At 42.0% G+C, this 21609-nt stretch overlaps 1 protein-coding gene across 29 annotated transcripts in view; it reads left to right on the top strand.

Annotated features, from left to right (window-relative positions):
- Positions 1–21609, top strand: part of dst (dystonin) — a 568493-nt gene that overhangs the window by 475452 nt on the left and 71432 nt on the right. For all 29 annotated transcript variants that reach the window (XM_078541812.1, XM_078541821.1, XM_078541818.1 and 26 more), the window contains 3 exons: positions 9880–9999; positions 14721–14828; positions 16241–16459. In XM_078541812.1, the coding sequence (XP_078397938.1) occupies positions 9880–9999; positions 14721–14828; positions 16241–16459 (447 nt within the window). The remainder of the gene's footprint in view (positions 1–9879; positions 10000–14720; positions 14829–16240; positions 16460–21609) is intronic.

Genomic DNA, 21609 nt, shown 5'->3' with positions numbered 1-21609 from the left:
GTGTGCTTTAGTCGCCATTTTTAGTGGCTTCCAGTTGTGCAACAATTTTTTAAAGAATTACCCATGATGAGATATAATGTTCTGAGCTTGTTACATTATTTGTGTTTGTGATTGATGTGTAGTGGCTCACACTGACCATTAGTGACATCAGAGCAAAACTTGATTTCATAGCAGGGAGTAGAGGTTACATTATGAGTACAGGTTGCATAACTTACTGTGGATTCCCATGAGTGTGGAAGATTGAGGGGTGATCTGATCGAGATGTTTAAAATGTTAAAAAGAGTCAATGGGCTAGATATAGAGTTACCTTTCCTCTGGTCGGGGAATTGAGACAAAGGGAACATAAAATTAGAGCTAGGCTGTTCAGGAGCAATATCAGGAAACATTTCTTCATAAATCTGGAATTCTTTCCCAAAAACAGCTGGGATAAACAATTGGAGCCTTCAAGACTGAGAATGGGAGACTTTTATTGCGGTAAGGTTATCAGGGATGAGGAGCAAGAACAGGTAAATGGAATTGAGATCAGCCCTTGAATGGTGGAGCAGGCTTGAGGGACTGAATGTTTATTATAATGTTCATTATAATGTTTGTTCTTGGTCTCGCACATAAAGCATGGAAATTGAAAAAGACATCTGTCCCATTAAACGCCATCCTCCCTTTGACCATTGACCACAGTTTGTATGAACAAAAAATTTTTTCATTAAAGGCAAAACCTAAACTTTGTTCATTATAAGTTCTGTATTTGAACACTGCGCCCCTTTATATTCCATACCCTGCACCTGCGATCTCACACTTTAAAACATGATTGGTTACAAGTGCTTTGTAAACAACACACTTGTTCTGAATGTCAGCCATCATTTCCAGTCTTCAGCTCAACTTACCCTTCCAGAAAATTTGTTTTATGGTGATGTCTACACTCTTGTCACAATGCCAGAATTCTTGTAATGTGAGCTGCTGCTTTGATGCACTTTGCTTTGAGGTAAGAATACTGTTGATAATGCGCTAAGGTCGGAATTCTCCTTCTGGCCTCCGTTGGTAATCAATGGGAGGGCAGTGGGGAAAGTTCCATCTGTTGCCTTGTTTGAAATCGGCTTTTCATGTGTTATAGCGCTTCCATAATGAGATATTTATTTCCTGCCATTCCAATATGCGACTTTATTTCACATGAAAGCAAAATTGACAATGGGACAATGATTACTGCAAGCTAACTAAAACCAGGTTTAGACTCGAGGGGTTAGAAATTGGATAGCCCTTTTCTTTAGGTGCGGGATCTCAATTTTCAACCTGCCCGTGCCCCTGCATTTCGAGGTGGGCAACACAAACATTTTGTGTATCCACCTCATCGACATAAATGTAGCGTCGGGCCAGTTGGGTCCTACAGTGCTGTTTGTTCCTTCAAGCCGCCTCTGGTCACTGCACAACAGAGGAGATACAGGCAAAGTTGTGAGCATAACATGTGTAACAGCCAGCCTGCTCTTTAAAAGGCAGGCTGCACATTAAAGAGAAGCTGCACAAAAATATTGCTGCACTATAAATTATTGCAAAATGTATACCAGGGCAAAGAGAGGTTCTATAGTAATGGATGGAGACATTCATGGAGAAGATGAGCAAAAGGAGAGACACTGTGGGTGGGGGCAGAAAGCTCTCAAGGCAACCCTCCGAAAATGGCCATGAAGATCAACTTGCCAAGTCAGGACCCAAAGCCTGGCTGCAGTGCCAAAAGAAATTCAATGGCCTCACATAGATGATCAATGTCAGTGAATGTATTTTCAAGACATCTTCTACTCACTACTGCACCAACCTCTCACATTGCTCTATGCAGCACAGCCCCATCACTCACAAGTGCTCAAGACTCACAGCTAACATCCAGATACTCCACTCCACCCTCACACACATACTGATGCTGCCAACCTCACACCCACCTCTCACTGCCTCCACTACCACCAGTTATTCAGCTATAGCATGCACATCACCCAAACGCATTGCAACACAATCACTGACCTTCTTCCCCCTCTTCTGCAGGGCAAAATTGTGTACAGTAGAAGGGAGCAGAACCAGCGAGGGATAAGGATGCCTTCTTCGCCTGAGCCCAACAGAGGAGATGGTTCTTAGCATCATGGTGGCGGCTGTGACAGAGCCCGTGGCATCCCGTGTCACTGAGAACATTCATGGCGATGGTATCTCCCTGCTTTATTCCCTTTAGCAACTGCCAGCTCACCCTCATCCTGCTTTCTGGCAGGGTGAGCAAGCTGCTGACGGCGTGACCATGGACTTCTTGCTTCCCACCCCAACTCCCTTCCCTCACATCAACCTTCCCTTGCAGAGCTCCTGCTTTCAGTCACCCACGAGCTTCTACCCCACAAGTGAGCAGGAAGAGAACAAGGGCACTATTGAAGAGATTCCATCGCTTAATCTGACACTCACAGTTACCAGTTCAGATACTGGCTCTCCACCTATCTTGGAGGCCAGTATAGATTTGGGGTCAGCATGTAGTGAGTCACTGAGCATGAATGAGCTGCAGCCAGGCTGAGGTGGAGGGGGAAAGGATGGTTCGGTTGCCAGCTCACTGGATGAGCTCGATGTGTCACGACCACGTGAAAGGCGTTTCCTTAAAGTGGTCCATGAGCTAAGAATTTGTGTGAATGTATGTAGCCTTCTTTTGTTATGAGTGATTCAATTAAAAATAACCCAGCAGACAAGCGCTTTAGTCTTAAACAAGATAAAGGTTAGTTTATTGGAAAGACGACTGCTGAAAGCTATTTGGGTAAAAGTGATAAAGTTGTAAACTAAAATACAGATACAAAGATTAAAAGCAGATATAAAAAAAATGCTTAAAGATGAGATTTCAGATCAGCCTCTGTGAGATAATGTTGTGGGTCCATTGCTTGAATTCCATCTTTCCGAAGTGAAGAGGTTGAAACTTGAGGTTCGGTTTACAGCTGCAATGGCTTCTTCAGTCGACCAAGTTGGTGTTTGTCTTTCTCTGGTGGATTCAGCCGGTCAGCACGTTTTTGCAGGAGAGGGAGAAGGTTTCCTATTCCTCACTAATCCTGTGGTTACGGCACTTGCAGATTGCTTGGAGTTTTTCGTCGGAAACAGCAGTTGATTTCTTAAAGAAACCTGCCCCTTTGTCCCCCCGCCTCGGCCAAGAACCATTTCTGAAGTTGTTTCCCAGAATTCTTCCTGGGGTTCTGCATACAAATTGGCTGTTTTCAGCCTGTCTTTATACAATTCAAAAACTTAAAATGGCTGCTGTCATGTACTCTGGACAAAATGCCATGTCATCTTCCAAGTAAGGCAAGTGATAATCCCATTTGCCAATCCGAAGTCCCCTTATCAGCTGAAGTGTTCAAAAGGGGCCAAGGTTTTCGCTCCTTCATTGTCTGTTTGAGAACTCATTGAATTTCAAAAAGTTTTTTCATGTCTGGGTATGTCTGCCTGCAATCCATTTAAAGCTTTCTGGAAGCTTGACCACATTGCAGTTGAAGAGGCCAGGTGACTTTTGGCAGCCTTTTTTAAAGCTCCTTGTGTCCATTTAAAAAGGAAGATGAGCATTTTTTACAAAATCTATAATACCACAACTACACGTTGGTGCCCATTTGGGAAGAATAGAGAGGAGCACTGAATGGGCATGCTGCTGAGGTCTGGGTGCTTTGGCTGGCCGGCCAGACAGCTTCCTGTCACTGTGGAGGAGCATGGAGGAGTCAGGATTCAGGTAGGCAGAGGGTGTAGCGCAGATTTTACTTTTCCCGCAACCTTCATTCCATCTCCCTATTATGCTGCAGATCCAGAGGCACTGCTGCTGCTCCCCCCATATTTATTGCAGCCCAGCTGTGGACAGGCCTCCTTCCCCCTCTGGCTCTCCCTGTGCAAATGCAGCTACACTCTCTGGCGATTGCAGGAATTCGCCACAACACCTCTAAAATCACTCCAGAGTACTGTCTAACACTTTGCAATAGAGCAAGTTACAAAAAAATTACCTTATCTGCAAGTTAAGCGCCTGGCCCTTTAAACAGTGCAGGCCTCATCTTGCAGTTTCACGCTTGTTGCTCGCAAAGTGAACAACAAAAAGGCTGTCTGATATTCATTGACCAAATTTCAAATGCTGGCATCACATCAGCTGGTGGAGCTGTATGAGATTGTTATAACCTTCATTCAAGGTCATTGGGCGCACGCAGAGGACACCCCAGTCTCCTTACATAGCAATGTACCGTGCCAGCTGTGGCTCAGTTAGTAGCACTCTTGCTTCTGAATCACAAAGTTCCAGGTTCAAGCCCTACTCCAAGGCTTGAGCACAAAACCAAGGCTGACTCTTCAGTGCATTACTGAGGGAGCACTGCACTGTCCAAGGTGCCACATTTCATTAAACCCAAAGCCCTGCTTGGGTGGCTGTAAAAGATCCCATGTCACTATTTTAAAGAATAGCACGGGAGATAGCCCCAGTGTCCTGGCCAATATTCATCCTTTAATCAACACCGTAAAAATGGTTTATCGGGTCATTACCACATTGATGTTTAGAGGAGTTTGCTGAGCGCAAATTAGCTGCCACATTTCCTAATTTCCAATAGTGACTACATTTCATAAAGCACTTCATTGCCTATGAGGTACTTTAAGATGTCCAGTGGCCCTGTAAAGTGCGACATAAATGCAAGCTTTTCTTCCTTTAATGATGCGTGGATGGTGCAGGAAACAGCCAGAGCCAAAAAGCATGGGTAGACAGACGGCCAAATAGCTCTACATGAAGCTATTTCATTCCTGAGGTATTTGTAAATGTTGCTTTTAGTTTCCTGTACCCTTCGAGGATTAACAAAATCACCAAATATTGCCTGAACTTTATTTGCTGTAATATCTCCTTCTCATTTGTCAGTGCCTGCATAAATCTTGGGTTTTGTGGGCGATGGAGAGGTTCCTTTTGCAAAGTGCAAATTTCAGTTGAAGCCATGTGTCGTTGTTTTCCGAGGTATCGAGTGTGAGGAGGTGGCGAGAGTTGCTCTGATTTTAACAGGGCACTTTCTTAAAGTAATGTTCAGCAAACATTTTCTGTTGAGAGGTCTGTCACGTTCATCAGATTGATCCTCTGCCCATCTGTTAGTCCAACATATGGTAAAACAATTCACCATGAGCAAAAGCAAAATACTGTGTATGCTGGAAATCTGGAATGAAAAATTAATTTCTGATGAAAAGTCATCAACTTGAAACATTAACTGTTTCTCCCCCCACAGATACTGCCTGACCTGATGAGTATTTCCAGCATTTTCTGTTTTTATTCCAGCATGATCTGTATTTGTTCATTAAAAATGGGGAGGCAAGGAGGTAGAGGGGAAATGATGTGTTGGGCACTGTTATTGAAAAGGGCATCCCATTTTGTTTTAATTTCTTCACCTTAATGAAGGTTTTGCACCTGATTCATGTCTAGAGGGAATGGAAAAGTGCCCATGACACATGGATTTGCTGATTGGATCATGGTGAAAAAGAGCAACCAGTATGGATTTGTGAGTGGGGTCAATAACCAGGGGTCATAGATTTGAAATCATTGGCAAAAAAATCAAGGGTGGGGGGCGAAGAGAAACCTTTTTCACTGAGAGTTGGTGGGATCCAGAATGCTCTACCTGAGAAGGTGGTGGAAGTTGAATCCATGAAAATTGGTAAAACAGGAGACTGCTACTTGAGGATGAGAAACTTACGGATTACGGACAAAGTGGAAGTGTGGAATTGAGCGCGACTGCTCTGTCAAAGAGGCAGCACAGGCACCACAGGCCAAATGACTCTCTCCTATGCTATAAGCTTCTGTAATTCTTTGTCTCACCATGAGCAATACTTTGGAATTCTGCCAGTTGTAAATAAAATCTTAATTGGTATGAAATATATCCCCCATTCCTTATATTACACTGGTCTAGTCATTTGTGGTTGGGCTTATAGAGCTCAGTCACCCTTGGTGTGAATCAGCTCTTACATTCCGTTCCTAGCTATCTGTTGACATGGTTGACTGACTACTCTAAAGGTAAGCAAACCTTGCTGGATTCAGTCCCATGGAATAAACCTTGGCTTCATTTTTGCACATTAAGACAGTTGAATCTTACCAGTCCAGCATTTATTGCAGGATCTGTTAAATTGGAAAACTTATATTCAATGAGTTTTTTTTTTGTTATGTATTGACCCCAATTTTAATGTTGCCTCAAAACATGAGGATTTATATTCCGAGTAAATTTTTAAATTTGTTACCAAGAATTTTCTCGGAAGGGTCAGAATTTGGGGCTTCAGAAAGTGGTGAATATCATTTATCATCTTCACTTCACCTAAATTCTAAAAGTTTTGACCAGAAAGGAAAACATATTGTAAATCCTGACTCTTCATGCGCTCTGAAATCCCATCAACACAGAACCTTTTGAAGTTTATCAGGGAACTTACTCTGAGTCCTACAAGCACCAGGTCTCCTCTGCGTAGGTGCCCCAGTCATATGTAACTCATTAGGTGTGGCACTACTGTTCAATGCAACGTGAATTATAGAGTGCCTGATGTTCTAATGCATTGCACCTGGAGCCCTTCACTCCCTATCGTTGCTGGTGGGATGCAGGTCTTAGCCATTTGATTTGCAAATCTTTTTTTTTTGCTTTTGTGATGATACCGGATCTCTGTTCCTGCAGCTGACTGTGTACAGGTTATATGACTACCCTATTTCAGTCAGGTGTTCAGTTAACCCTTTCAACTAATTATTCTTACATCGATACCAAAGAGGTGATTTGGCAGACCTGCACTCCAGGGAGTGGAACTTCAGGGAAAGATCTTGGGAAAATTGCAGACACACAACACAGTGCTGGAAGCACCTTACTTTGGAATCACCCCTTATAACGTTTATCAGATATCGCAAAGCCACTGTAACACAATGGGCCAATGTTTCAAACAAAATCTGCCTTTGTTGGCATGCTGCAACATCAGAAATTAAAGTTGTACATTCTTAAAAAAAATATTGACTAAGCAAGAATTGACTAAAATTATACAGCATCGTTTGGTTTGGAGCTGAGTGGGGATTACAGTTCTTTACAGTGAATTCATTTATTATTGTCTTAATACAAGTTAATTTCAATTATAGCTGCCTAACTGTGGTCTAACACTATGAAATGTAAATACGGGGTGATTACTGATAGATCAGCCAATCTATGAACACATGTTTGGACAGATATGTAAACCATAGGGCACCAAGAGACTTAATAAAAACACAAAACCCAGAATAGAAAATATGATTGTGTATTGCCAAAGAAAGAACTTGCATTTATAGATCACCTTTCATGGTCTTAGGATGTCCCACGACACTTCACAGCCAATGGAATACTTTGGAAGTGTAGTCACTGTTAGAATGTAGGGAGATTGATGAGTCCAATCACATTTTTTCCACTTTTTATATATGGGACTATAATCATTGTTATTTTTTTGGCTGTAAAGCACCTTGGGACATCCTGAGGTTATGAATGCAAGCCTTTCTTTTCTTTCTGGAATGTTGAATTACTAGGACATTAGATGAGGTCAGAGGTGAGTAGTGAGACCATTTATTTACACTATTAGTATATATTACATTATTGGCTGCAATTTCAGTTTGACAGCTGGTGTGTGACAAACTAATTGTGTTTGGGTAGGACATATATCAGCCTGACCTATCAATATGTTGGGTCTACTGGCAATGATAATAACACCCCCTGTTTATAATGGTGTTGCCACATTATTTACTACAGTGAAACAAAGCTGCTTGAGCATTGTTGAAAGCTGAAATACAAGCAGATTACTGAAGGTTAAAGGATCATTCCACAGAAAGCTGACAGTATTATATTCTTGTGTGCTTCCAGATTAGTTGAGTTTATGTTTCCAGAAGATATGCTGAGGGTGCACAGTGCTCTGGTTGGGCTCCGTGTGCACATTGTTAAAAAAGAAAGAGGTATCCCATATTCCAAAACTGGTGTTAACCTGAGCACTAGGACTGACTCCCATTGTTTGAGAATGAGTCATAGGAGCGGCTAACTAGGACTCTTGAGCCTCCAAAGGAGATGCCAGGAGATAGAAGGGACTTGGAGCTATATAAGGTATTTAGTTGGGTAAAGATAAATCAAGGCAGTTGGGCAAATGCTGTGAAAGCAGCCCTCTGACAGGTGCCAGGAAGTGCTTCTGTACTTCTTTCTTCTGAGGGTGCCAATAAGTGGAATGATTTCCCAGAATACCTGATTCATTGAAGAGAGAGTCAGATATGGGAAGTCAGTATGGTTGGCGTCCAGGTTAGGAATCGATCACGTGAACAGAACAATTGCTTTCAGGTGAACCTACCCTAGTCTTGGAGCGTCCATGTTAGTACCTATCAGTTACTGAAAGAACATTTTAAATTCATGAGATTTTTAACTTGCAATATTCCAATAGCAATCCACAGTCCTCACTTGTGACTGTGCTTGAAAAAATGATTTAGTCATACATCATTCCTCTGGCCAGTGGGTCAGTAACCAGAGGTATAGATTTCAAATAAGCATCAAAAGAACTAGAGGGGAAACGAGGAAAATTTTTTTCACACAATGTTTCTGAGAACTGGAATGCACCACCTGAACGGGTGGTGATTGCAGATTCCAAAGGAACTTTCAAAAGTCAATTGGACATGCAGTCAAAGGGAATTAATTTGTAAGGCTATGGGGGGAAAAAGCTGGGGTTTGAGGCTTAATTGGACAGGCTTTCAAAGAGCTGACCCCGTCACAATGGTCTCCATCTACGCTGTAAGATTCTATAATTTTGATCTTGTCATATAGAATGTAGAGTCCGTGTTCCTTGAACTTGATTATTGAGGTAGAACCAGTTGTGGTTCTAACCAAAATCATCTTCCATCTTACACGTTTCATGAGCTGCACAATAACTTTTTCACCAGAGCTCTTTAATCATTTATTCCGTGACTGGTGCAAATTAAAGAGCTGCTGATTCTACCCGATAATCAGCAATAGAGATTCCTGAGAATAACTAGCATTGTGTTTGGAAGATACAGTGAATGTTTAAAAGTGCAATATGTCTTTTTAGAGGCTGTAACATTTTACAGTGTGTAACTTTGTACTGGAATTCTGTTTGTCACCTAACCATTGGTGGTTCAAGCAGCGAGTGTCCGAGACATGGTACGAGTATACGGACAGGACAAGTTGACAGCTAGGAGGAAACCAGCTGATCCATCATCCCGCCCTGTTAACAGGATCCAAGCTGGCTGTCGAAGTCAAAACCAAGACGTAGAACTTTTTCTTTCTGAGAAGAGTTTATTGACTTAGTTCAATCTCAAACTCCTCACACATACCCAGTCTCCCAGATGTCCCCTATTTAAATGTGCTCCAAGTAATTAATGCCCTTTCACCTGTGTATCTTAACAATATAATTAACATAGTACTAACCCTTCCTGCACTGTCAGCCACGTAATTTATGGGAGAGGCAAAAACCAGAGGAGAAACCCAGGGTACTTAGTGACAAAATACTCTGGAATAATTTTTCTCTGACCCTCTCAGGCACTGGAAACCAGTCCAGGGATCCCATGGACCAAGTGTTATCTATAAAGACACAAACAAGAAGTATCAGCCTTGATTCTAGGCCTATGGTGATTACAACTAGAGTGGTGGCAGGGTTGTTAAAAGTGGGCAGAATTAAATGAAGGGCTATTTCAACAGGGCTATCCTGCTTCCTTTTGCCATCCTGCAACCTGTTGTTTGGATGTAGCAATGCCACCCCCCCACCCCATCACAGTGAGTGAATGCTGAGGGAGCCTGGCTGGCTGTAAAATATAAATACAAACTGCTGTTTGGTTTTGAGGTGACTGCTGGGATTTTCAGAAGTGACTGCACTCTGTAACTGACTATACTCTTTCCTCCTGCTTACCAGTTTGAACAAGCAGCAGATGCAGAGATTGCCTGGATCACAGAAACAGAGAAGAAGCTCAAATCACTTGGTGACATAAGGCTTGAGCAAGACCAGACCTCTGCTGAGTTGCAAGTTCAAAAGGTAACGTGGCATAATGTCTCAACAGTGAATGTCTCCTTGCATTAAATGTCTATGTATTATATTATTATAGTATAATCTCAGGTCTATTATGGGCTTTTATAGAAGGAAAACATTGCAATCCTTCTGGAGTATGCTGTTTTTTGAAAGAGCACAGTTCAATCTTTTGTTTTGACATTTGGTAGATCTAGATTGTTTCAGGTGAAAAATATGCGAGCTAGAGTCTCGATGTCAATTGCCCAGTGCCCCCCATGTATGGGTGCTGGTGATCTCTGCCTATTGCCCAGCGCCACGTGTGTATGGGGTACTGGTCATCCCAGCAATCTGCTACAGCTTGCAGGGTTATGTTTTGAGTTTTCACGCTTGTTAGTTAACAAGTTAGTTAACACTTGTTGTTAACTAACAAGTGGTGCTCTTCAGGATTGACAAATGTTATCACCTCTGCCATTGAAGGTGAGTGGAGATAATGCTTTCACCCCTGTTGGTTAGTCTGTTTCTTCAAAATAATTCTCAAAAACAAGTAGGCTGATTTCAACAAAACTTAGCACACAGATAAGGTATGGCCCAAGGAAGAACTAATTAGTTTTGGCAAAGATGTGAACCCAGATGCTGGATTTTTTTTTAAAGGGTCCGTTAACATTTGGAAATAGGGTGAATTGACTCTTTTTTTTAGAATGTTGTGGGTTGTTTTATTTATTATGTTGTTGATTGCTTTAGAATGTTGTGGATTGCCTCAGCTGCTGTAGTGGAATTTGTCACAGCTGTCAGAATGTGAGCAGAGTTTTCAGAGCAGCTTGTTGGTTGGGGATTGGCCTGAAGCCTCCTCAGTAAGATGGAAGGACTTAATAAAAATATTACAGAGCATCAACCAGTCAGGGAAAAGCCTCAAGGAAGAGCTATGTAAGTGTAATAATATTGAGTTACAGCATGGCAGGCTAAGGCTATTAAAAACAAAAGAAGATATACTCATCCGAAATGCCACAGTTTGGCAGAATTGATCCCTTTGAGCCAGCCAAAGATAACTGGTCTCAATATTTCTTTCAAGCAACCAAAATCATGGGGGAGGAAAAGCGGAGAGCAATTCTCCTGAGTATTTGTGGGAGCAAGACCTACAGTTTAATTCAAAGCTTGATAGCCCCCAGTGCCCCAGATTTGAAGACTTTCAGTGAATTAGTAGACCTCATTAAGGGACATTTTCAACCCATGCCCTCAGTCACAACGCAGAGGTTCAGGTTCAATTTATTGAATAGGCTCCCAGGGGTGACAATTGCAACCTACGTAGTGAAATTAAAACAACTAACAGAATATTGGGATTTCGGTGAAACCCTGAATGACATATTCAGAGTTCGTTTAGTATGTGGCATGCAGGAAGACACTATTCAGTGAGGATTGCTGGCTCAAATGAATCTTGACTTTAAGAAAGCGTTAGAAATAGCACTGGTGATGGAAAGTGCTGGTAAGGGATTCACAAGCAATTCAAGGGGCACAAAATGGCGCCATTCTCCTGGTTGGACGGGAACAGTCAGCCGGAAGTGGTGCGAAAAGCTGGGACTCCGCTGCGAAGCAGGAAACAGCCCCCGCTAACGGAAAAATTAGAGGAAACAGCTTAGCAACTAAACTGAAGAATAATTTTCATTGACGTGGAAACAATCAGTCTTCTAGTGGTTAGCAATTTAGAAAAGTAGAGTGTTATTTTTGTCACAGAAGTGGACACATAATGAGACAGTACAAAGTGAGATTTAGACTTTATTGGACTTTGTTTGTTGTTTGGAAGCCTGTTTATGGTGTCGCAGAGCCAGAAACAACCAATTCTAACATTTATTCATTATTCAACATGGAAGCTGGGAAGACAGAGCCAATATTTGTTACAGTACCAGTGAATGGTAAACCATTAAAACTGGAAGTAGACACGGGTTCTTGCACAACAATAGGAGAACACACTTTCAGATGTTAAATTAAAGGTGATCAACAATTAAATTTGGAACAAACATCTGCCAAGTTGAAAATGTACACAGGCGAAGAAATCCAAGTAAAAGGTATCACCAGAGCACCTGTTTATTATAGACACAATCGGCACAACTACCAGTGATGGTATTAGAAGGTAGAGGACCGAGCTTTCTAGGTTGAAATTGGGTGAGGGAAATTAACCTTGATTGGCCAGTGAGATTTCAAAACGAAGCAGGAAAAGTCCCTGTCTTGGAAAAGGAACAAAGCAAGGTACTTCAGAAAGAGCCTAGAAAGTCCAAGGACTGCAACAGGATAAAAAAGGACTGTGTAAGGATTCAACAACCTGAAGAAATGAAGACTGTCTTAAACAGCGACATGCAAAAACAACAAAAGAAACTCAAGGAGACTCTGCTGAATGACAGAGTTCAAGACGAAGTGAGTGAGCTTCGCAAAGAAAAGGAAAACCTGTTCGCCCACCACAAGATTCCCTCAGGTCAAAGTTTATGTCTCTGGAAAAGAGTGAAGAGAAATGGGAAGAATTTAATACCTCTCTGAACAAACTGAAGAATCAGTTGGCAGAGAAGAAGCAGCAATGTTCAAGATTCCAGGAGGAAACCGACTGATATAAGAAGGAGACAGAAGAGCCAAAGAGCCAGCTAAATGAAGCCAAAGAGGCTTTAAAAGCAAAAGTCGTAGAACTTTCGAAGATGCGAGTAGATAATGAAGTCATTGGTAGCACAACTACTGAACTAAGACAAGTTGAGATTGCACCTGAGAGAAGTCTGGCTGACAGTGAAGTCAAAAAGAAGGCCGAGACTATCTGAGGTAGAAAGAAAAAGACATGTAGAAAGAGGATTCAGAATTACTGATAAGGCACTGACTTTTTATAAAAAAAGCATTACTTTGTGGGATTCAGCATTGCTTAACATCCTGATTTTGTGAATCATTCTGGAACTCTGGATCAGAGGCAACCTATGACTGTGCCATTTGTTCACTTGCAACTGCTGGAATTACCATACACGAATGCTGGTCAAACACAAGTCAACCCAGCGATACAAGTACCAGTTTGCACCATTTGCTTACTCAAGAGTTCTGAAAATGCCTCTATCTTTTTACCAAGGCACCATCTTCGGACAACACTAAGCCTAATACTTCCCAATTTGGAGGGGAAGGTGGAGAAAAGCCAAGGGAACCAAAAAGCGACTCATGATTTGCATAGTCGTGAGCGACAATTTACTGTTGGAGAAGCAGTATATGTAAAGAATTTTGGTGGAGGGCTGAAGCGGTTACCTGGTAAAGTGAGTTCTGTGACTGGACCATTGTCATACCACATGGAGGGCCGGATCACCTGTAAACGTGGATCATTTAAGAAAAAGAGAGAGACCCCAACAAAATGATGTTCCACCTGTAACCATTACCAAGCCAGTGGTTTCTATTGAAGTTGCTCAACCAAGGATAGACATGCCTGATACCTCTGTCAGAGTGGAAAACAGTGAACTGCATGTGCCTAATGAAGTACCTGATAATGCATTTGCAGAGAATGTGGTTCCTTCAAAAGAATCTGAAGTTGTGGAGCTGCGACGTTCCACATAGATCAGGAAACAACCTGAAAGACTGAATTTATAATTTTACAACCTGGGTAAATATTGTAATGTCATGAGATAAATATCCTTGTAAATGCAAAATGTACAGAAAAGTTAAATGGGGAGGAATGTAGTAATTACAGTTTTGTGAAACGTTGGACTGTAGCTTTAAGAATAACCCTGTGTTGTAAGATCACATGACCTATGTAAACCAATATGTTAGCAGCGCAGGGAATCTTTACAGGTGAGTTCTTCTTTAGTTTTGGAGTTTGATGCCTACGTGTAGTTGCAGCTGCTGTCTTGTAAATAAAGTTAAATGTTTCCATTAAGAAAAATTGTCTGAAGATCAACTCTATAACACAAGCAGATTTCCCATTCCCTCCCCTCTGCAGGCCCTTTGAAAATTGCAAACTATCCTGGAAGTGGCTGAATCCAGTGTTACCCTTAGGGAACATAGGGCAGGATTTTTACCTTGTCAGACGGACATGTCAAGCAGGCCCAGAAGCGGCCGCGAACCGACCACCCCCCTCGCTCGGGCACCAACCGCGATTCCACTCTGGCTGGCCAATTAATGGCCAGCCAGCATGAAAGACGCGCTCAGAGCCTCAGTGCTGCTGGGGTGGGGATGGGAGGAGCGCAAGCTGAAGTGCGCGCAGTGAAAGCTCCCTGAAGGCACAAAGCTGCCCCAGGGAGCTGAAGGTTTTTAACATTAAAAATAAAGAATTAAAAAGTAAGGAAAGCATATCCCCTCATGTGACAGATGAGCAGGGATATGTTAAAAATGAGTTTTTAAAAGTTTTTATTTTTTTAAATCAGTGGTTGAAACCTCATCCTGCATGTAGATGAGGTTTCGCTAAAAATGCGAAGGCTGCTTGGCCTATTCGCCCGCCTACCAACCAACCGGTTGGACGGGCAGCGAAAAATTCAATTTAATTAATTGATTAAGGACCTTAATAGGCCTCTTAATTGTTGCCGGGTGTGCATGATGACATTGGGACGCTCGCCATTCTATTTCAATCTTGTTCGGGTTCGGCGTGCGCCCGCCAGCGAGGGAAAAATTCTGCCCATAATTTTCAAATCACACCTGCAATATGTTAACATGTCAAAATGCTGCTTCCAGTAGTACTGTGTGTCTGGAATCAAAAAAGGGTCATTTATTGATCGGTGCTGACATGTTATCCCTTGTGTTTTAAGGCATTTTCAATGGACATTTTGCGACACAAAGATACAATTGATGAGCTTGTTGCAAATGGAGATCAAATTATGAACTCCTGCACTGAAGAGGAGAAAGCATCCCTGAAGGTACAATAATGAGCAAAGCAATTAAGTATTAATTATCTTATGTAAGTCCCATCAGCCTATGCAGAGTTAATGTTCTTATTTGAGCAATGAGATGTGAAAGAGGAGTAGATGCTCCATGCTGGCTCCACCCTACCTACATCTTCATCCCACCACAGGACCTCTGACTTTAACTCTGTACTCCCTCCTGTTGCCTTTTCTCTCTTATGCATTTACTACCACGTTATATGTCTCCTAATTATTCCAGATCTACATAACTTCAGTTTTCTCTGTATCCATTCACATGCACACTTCACCTGCCGCTCCAGATTCGAGCCCATCACTTGCATTTCCATTTTTTCTCCTTTTTTCTTACCACTTTTCCCTTTATTTCCCCCCCCTCTCCTCAACCCCAGTCTCCTATCAATATGCCTCCTTTCAAATCTCGCCTGTCAGGCACCCTGCCCTCTTAAATTCCTATGCATTAAGTACTCATCGACTAAGCCTACAGCTTTCCTCTGCATCACTCTTGACAGCCCATCAAAGCATTCAGCGCTGGCTCATTTTGAGCAGCAGCCCCAATCGCCTAATTCCGCTCTCTTGTCGGGCTTCTTGCCAGCTGCCTGTTTGGGGATAACTTTGCAAAATGCTTCCCTCTACAACTCACCCCTCCCACTGCTGATCCTGTGGACTCTTGTTAGTGGATCAGCTGTCACCCGCCTCTCTGCATCTCGCCCCCACCCTAGAGTATTTGTTCACTTCTGACAAGGCCTTTTCCATCCATGAGCTTATTGTGGATAATTGCATCAACACTTGGCCTTAACGAAAACCTGGCTGAAGGATGGTGACACTTTCCCCTTTGATGAAGCCTCCCTCTGGCTGCTTCTTCCACCACTTACCCTGTCAAGACTGTCACGGTGACGGTGTGGCACTTATCACCAGAACAAACCTTGGCCTAACTGCCTACTCCTCTGGCACTTTCTCCTCCTCTGAGCATCTCATCTTGTTCCACCTCTCTCACCTCTCATTTGAAATCTTCGTTCTTCACCACCCACACAAGAATGTTAAAAATGTCCTCAATGAGATATTTTCACTGCTTTCTCACCTCAGCTTCTACTCCAAATGAGTTGGCATCCTTGTCTCCAAAGCCCCTAAATTCAGAATTCCCCCCCTAAACCCCTCCATCTCTCATTCCCTCTTTTGTCCTTTAAGACTCTCCTTAAAGCCTATTACTTTGGCCAAGCTTTGTCCTAATATCTCCTTATGTGACTTGGAGTCAAATGTCAAATTCTGTTTGATAATACTCATGTGAAGCACCTTGAGATGATATACACTGTTAAAATCACTATATAAATTCAAGTTCTTCTTTTGAATACAATATTAATTTATTTAAGATGACTGAGTTCTTTTAATGGAAATGCTTTATTTTTTTGTAGAACAAGCTGGACAAACTTCAGAAACAGTATGAGGTGATCAGCCAGATGAATGCAGAGAGATACCTGCAGCTGGAACGGGCCCAGTCTTTGGTCAGCCAGTTTTGTGAGACCTATGAAGAGCTATGGCCGTGGCTTGAAGAGACCCGGGTGCTAATTACGCAGTTACCCACTCCAGCCATTGAATTTGAGATGTTAAAGCAACAGCAGGAAGAACTTCGGGTAAGGAAACGGGTTCATTGGCCTTCTGTGTACGGTACCATTCTTGACTAAACTTTCTTCAGCCTGTGCTAGCTCATGGCAAATGTACATGAGTCCCATGTCTTGACCATTTGTACAAGTACAATGTAGCAGTTGGAAATGTGCTTTGACCTAAAAGTCTTGTTGTTCTGGAGTTTCCTCCCTAAATGTTTCTATCCCTCTTTCTCCTCCATTAAGACTACCCCTTTGACCTGTCCCCATATCTCCTTATGTGAAAGCTCGCTTGATGACACTCCAGTGAAGTGCCTTGTGATATCTTACTATGTTAAAGACGTTATACAGATGCAGGTTGTTGTTGTTTAAGTGAGAGAAATACATATATCAGGGACGAGTGAATTCTGACAGGTATATGAGACATACCACTGGTAATATTCGGAAGTAATATAGCTGTTATCCTTAAATTTCAAAGAGAAAATATTCAGCTGAATTATGTAACAGTTGCCTGCCAACAAGGGCACCAGATGATGGGGCTGAGTTAATAATAGATAAAGTTCTGTAGCTATCCTTCATGTTATATAATCAGCAAAATTACTTCATTTATGTGGAGAGACTAGAGAAGCTAGGATTGTTCCCCTTCGAGCAGAAAAGGTTAGGAAGAGATTTAATAGTAGTGTGTGCAATAGTGGAGGGTTTTGCTAGAGTAAATAGGAAGAAAGTGTTTCTTCTGTCAAGAGGGCCAGTAACCAGAAGACACAGATTTACAATAATTGATAAAATAACATGGTGGGGGGGGTGAGAGGTTTGCAGTTAGGGAACTTTCTTTATAATCTGGAATGCACTACCTGAAAGGGTGGTGGAAGTAAATTCAGTAATAACTTTAAGAAGATAATTGGATAAATACTTGAAGCAGAAAGATTTGCAGGGCTATGGGGAAACATTGGGGGAGTGGGAGTAATTGGATAGTTCTTTCAAAGAGCATGATGGACCGAGTGGCCTACTTCTGTGCTGTATGATTCCATGAAATGAAGGCTCCCTAGGTAGCTTTTCCTGGATAAATGCACTGTACATTGTGATATTGAACTGTACAGATCAAGATAGTCCCATTCCAACTCCTAGTCTGTGCTGTTTGCTAATCTCAACTGGAACAGTGGTCCAATACTGCTCCTAGACTAAAGAGAGAAGAAATTGACCAATGTTCTCATTTCTGATTGCTATGTAGTGATTTTAGCTGGAATGTGAATGTGTCGGTGTCATCCGACTTCCACCCCCACCCTGGTTAAATGCTTGAAATAGCCCATGAACACCTACTATCACAGCTCATGTGAAGGCTGATCATTAGGTTGAGATACGAGAAGTCTGCACTCTTGGGTTCAAAAAATTCCCGACTCCTGGCAGGAGTGGATTGGTGCTGGTGCTCCAATACTGCAGTGCTGATTCTCTGACCTGCTGTCCCTCTGAGTGTGGCTCCCCAGTGGGAGACTGGGCAGTGAACTAACCCTCCTATTCCCAGCATGAGGTCATACCTCGGTTGAAAAAGAAAGTAAGTTAGGGAAAATAATAATAGAATTTAAGAAAGTGAAATCAAGATGACCAATGACGTTCTTGGAATCCAATTGAACCATTTGGCCAGTTACCAGAAGCTTGAATTATTGCAAGTTATGCAGAAAGATGAATGATCTGCAGTTATCATTTGTAACCAACAGAATGAAGGATGTTTTATTTTTTGAAAAGCTGACTGTTTAATGACAGTAAGTACTGATATTTCAACACCCCTAAAAGGCAATATTTGGGCCATTCGTATGTTTAAATATACACTGTTCCATCACACTACTTTTCAATGTCACAAAATTTCCAGGAGCTTTTCCATGTTTTGAATGTCCAGCATTGTGATTCATGCATAATACGTTTAACACAATTCTTACATTAAACATTGGGTGTAAGACAAATAAAAGTATGCTTTCAGGAAATGTGTTAATCCAATTGTAATTGTAGTTTCAATCTGGTTGCGATAGCACCAGTCCAACATGTCTCATTAAACTTGGCACTGATTGGTGACGTTTCTCAGAATGGACACTGTAATTGCTAATGTGAGAACCATAGCATTATGATTTAGTGCCTGCTTTGCACTGTCCCTTTTAGCTATATGTTTGTATACAGCATGTAACCACTATTCAATCAATTTGCAATTTATATTTGTTCCACAGGGCAGAGTGGTGTGTTGTATGTGGGCTCATTCAGAAGAGGTTTACTTTGCAACTCACTGACACTGTGCTTGCCTTTGGAATAGAGTAGCAGTTTCCAGCTTTAGATGCAAAATGTATTCTATTTCCCAGCGCTGAAATCCTCAAACCTTTAATGATACTATCCACCCCACCTTGGTTTCAAGGTGTGCAAAGTGAAAGTAACACCAACTTTCTGCTTAGCATTGTTGAGGTGAGATTTAGACCAGCCCTGTACTCATTGTCTACTTTCTTTGGTACTTGTAGAAGGCACCATGGCCAGAAAGGTTGGGGCTGATTCCTTTTCAGCCCTTTTTAAAAAAAAACTGGATTATGATACTTTGTAAATTTGGAGTGTATCGTGTTTTGTGTTGTTGAGAAATTTCCTTCTGAGCTCATTTAAGTCATAGGATCGTAAGAAATAGGAGTAGGCCATTCAGCCCCTCGAGCCTGCTCCACTATTCGATATGATTGTAGCAGATCTGATTGTGGCCTTAACTCCACTTTCCTGATTACCCCCCCATAACCCTTGACCCTTTGTTGATCAATAATCTGTCCAACTCAACCTCGAATATATTGAATGACCCAGTTTCCACTGCTCTCTGGGGAAGAGAATTCCAAAGATTAACGATTCTCTGAAAGAAGAAATTCCTTCTCATCCCCGTCTTAAATGGGAAACCCCTTATTTTTTAACAGTGCCCCCTAGTTCTAGATTCACCCATGATAGGAAATGTCCTCTCAGCATCTACCCTGTCAAGCCCCCTCAGAATCTTATATGTTTCAATAAGATCACCTCTCATTCTTCCAAACTCCAATGAGTATCAGCTCAATCTTTCCTCATAAGACAACACCTTCATCTCAGGAATCAGCCTAGTGGGCCTTCACTGAACTGCTTCCAGTGCAAGTAAGGAGACCAAAACTATACACAGTACTCCTGGTGCAGTCTCACCAACGCCCTGTACAGTTGTAGCAAAACTTCACGACTTTTATATTCCATTCGCATAGAACCATAGAAAAGTTATGGCACAGAAAGAAGCCATTGAACCCATCATGTCTGCGCTGGCCAAAAAATAAAAAAGCTAATCCCATCTTCCAGCACCTGATCGTAGCCTTGCAGGTTACAGCACTTCAGGTGCAGATCCAGGTACCTTGTAAATGAGCTGAGGGTTTCTGCCTCCACCACTAAACCAGGCGGCGAATTCCAGACACCCACCACTCTCTGGCTGAAGAACTTTTTCCCCATGTCCCCTCTAATCCTCCTACCAATCACCTTAAACCTTTGCCTCCTGGTAATTGACCTCTCTGCTAGGGGAAACAGGGCATCCCTGTCTATCTATGTCTCTCAGAATCTTGTACGCCTCAATTAAGTCACTCCTCAGCCTCCTCTTCTGGGGAAAACAACCCTAGCCTATCCAATCTTACCTCATAGCTGCAATTTTCAAGCCCTGGCAACATTCTTGTAAATCTCCTCTGTACTCTCTGCGGAGCAATTATGTCCTTCCTGTAATGTGACGACCAGCACTATACACAAAATTCCAGCATTTTATACAGTTCCAGCATTACATCCCTGATTTTTGTATTCAGTACCTCATCCAATAAAGGAAAGCGTTCCATATGCTTTCTTTACCACCTTATCCACCTGTCCTGCCACCTGCTGGGACCTGTGGACATGCACAAAGGCAACATTCCACTTGCCTTCCTAATTACTTGCTATATCTGCATGCTAACCTTTATGATTCATGTACAGGGATAGCCACATTCCTCTGTACTGCAGAATTCTGCATTCTCTCTCCATTTAAATAGTATATGACTTTTGTATTCCTCCTGTCAAAGTGGACAACCTCACATGTTCCCACATTATACGCCAGCTGCCAAATTTTTGCCCACACGCTTAATTTTTAAAAATTTGTTCATGGAATGTGGGTGTCACTGGCTAGGCCAGCATTTATTGCCCACCTCTAATTGCCCTTGTTCAGAGGACATTTAAAAGTCAACCATATTACTGTGGGTCTGGAGTTACATGTAGGCAGACCAGGTAGGGAAAGCAGATTTCCTTCCCTAAAGGACATTAGTGAACCAGATGGGTTTTTATGACAATTGGCAATAGTTTCATGGTCATCTTTAGACTTTTTAATTCCAGGTTTTTTATTGAATTCAAATTTTACCATCTGCCGTGGTGGGATTCCAACTTTGGTCCCCAGAGCATTACCCTGGGTCTCTGGAATACTTTTTTTTCGCAAAAATATACTTTATTCATAAAATATCTGAAAGAACATTACAAAACATTTCAAATTGGCCATCACAGAGAGTGCAATAATATTCAAGCTTTCTACATAGATCATGTTGCACCCTGAGGTTCTTCAATACAATCAATGGAAGATTACAAACATTTCAAAATGGTCATTACAGAAAGTACAATGGTGTTTAAGTTGTCTCCATAGATCATGTTGCACTCTGAGGTGCTTCAATACAAGTGTGACACATGTAATATTCACTGCATACATTCAGTGGGAGTCATATAGCCCAAGATACTAGTCCAGTGACAATACCACTATGCCACTGCCTCTCCTTTATCTAATATCACTTTGCAGACTCTATGTATCCCCCTCATCACTTGCTTTCCTATCTATTTTTGTATTGTCAGCAAATTTGGCTACAATACAGTCGGTCCCTTCATCGAATTCATTAATATAGACCATAAATAGTTGAGGCCCCAGCACTGATCTGTGTGGCACTCCACTGGTTACTGTTTGCCAACCTGAAATGTATCCTGACTCTTTTCTGTTAGCCAGTCCTCTACCATGTTAAAAAAAGCCCCAACACCATGTGCTCTTATCTTGTGCAGTAACCTTTAATCTGGCATTTATCATATGCCTATTGAAAATCAAAATACACTACATCAACTGGTTCCCTTTTTTCCATCCTACTGGTTACATCCTCAGAGAACTCTAA

Source organism: Cetorhinus maximus, chromosome 5 (genome assembly GCF_964194155.1).
Source record: "Cetorhinus maximus chromosome 5, sCetMax3.hap1.1, whole genome shotgun sequence".
Taxonomy (NCBI): domain Eukaryota; kingdom Metazoa; phylum Chordata; class Chondrichthyes; order Lamniformes; family Cetorhinidae; genus Cetorhinus; species Cetorhinus maximus.
This window is presented reverse-complemented; position numbering and strand designations above follow the sequence as displayed.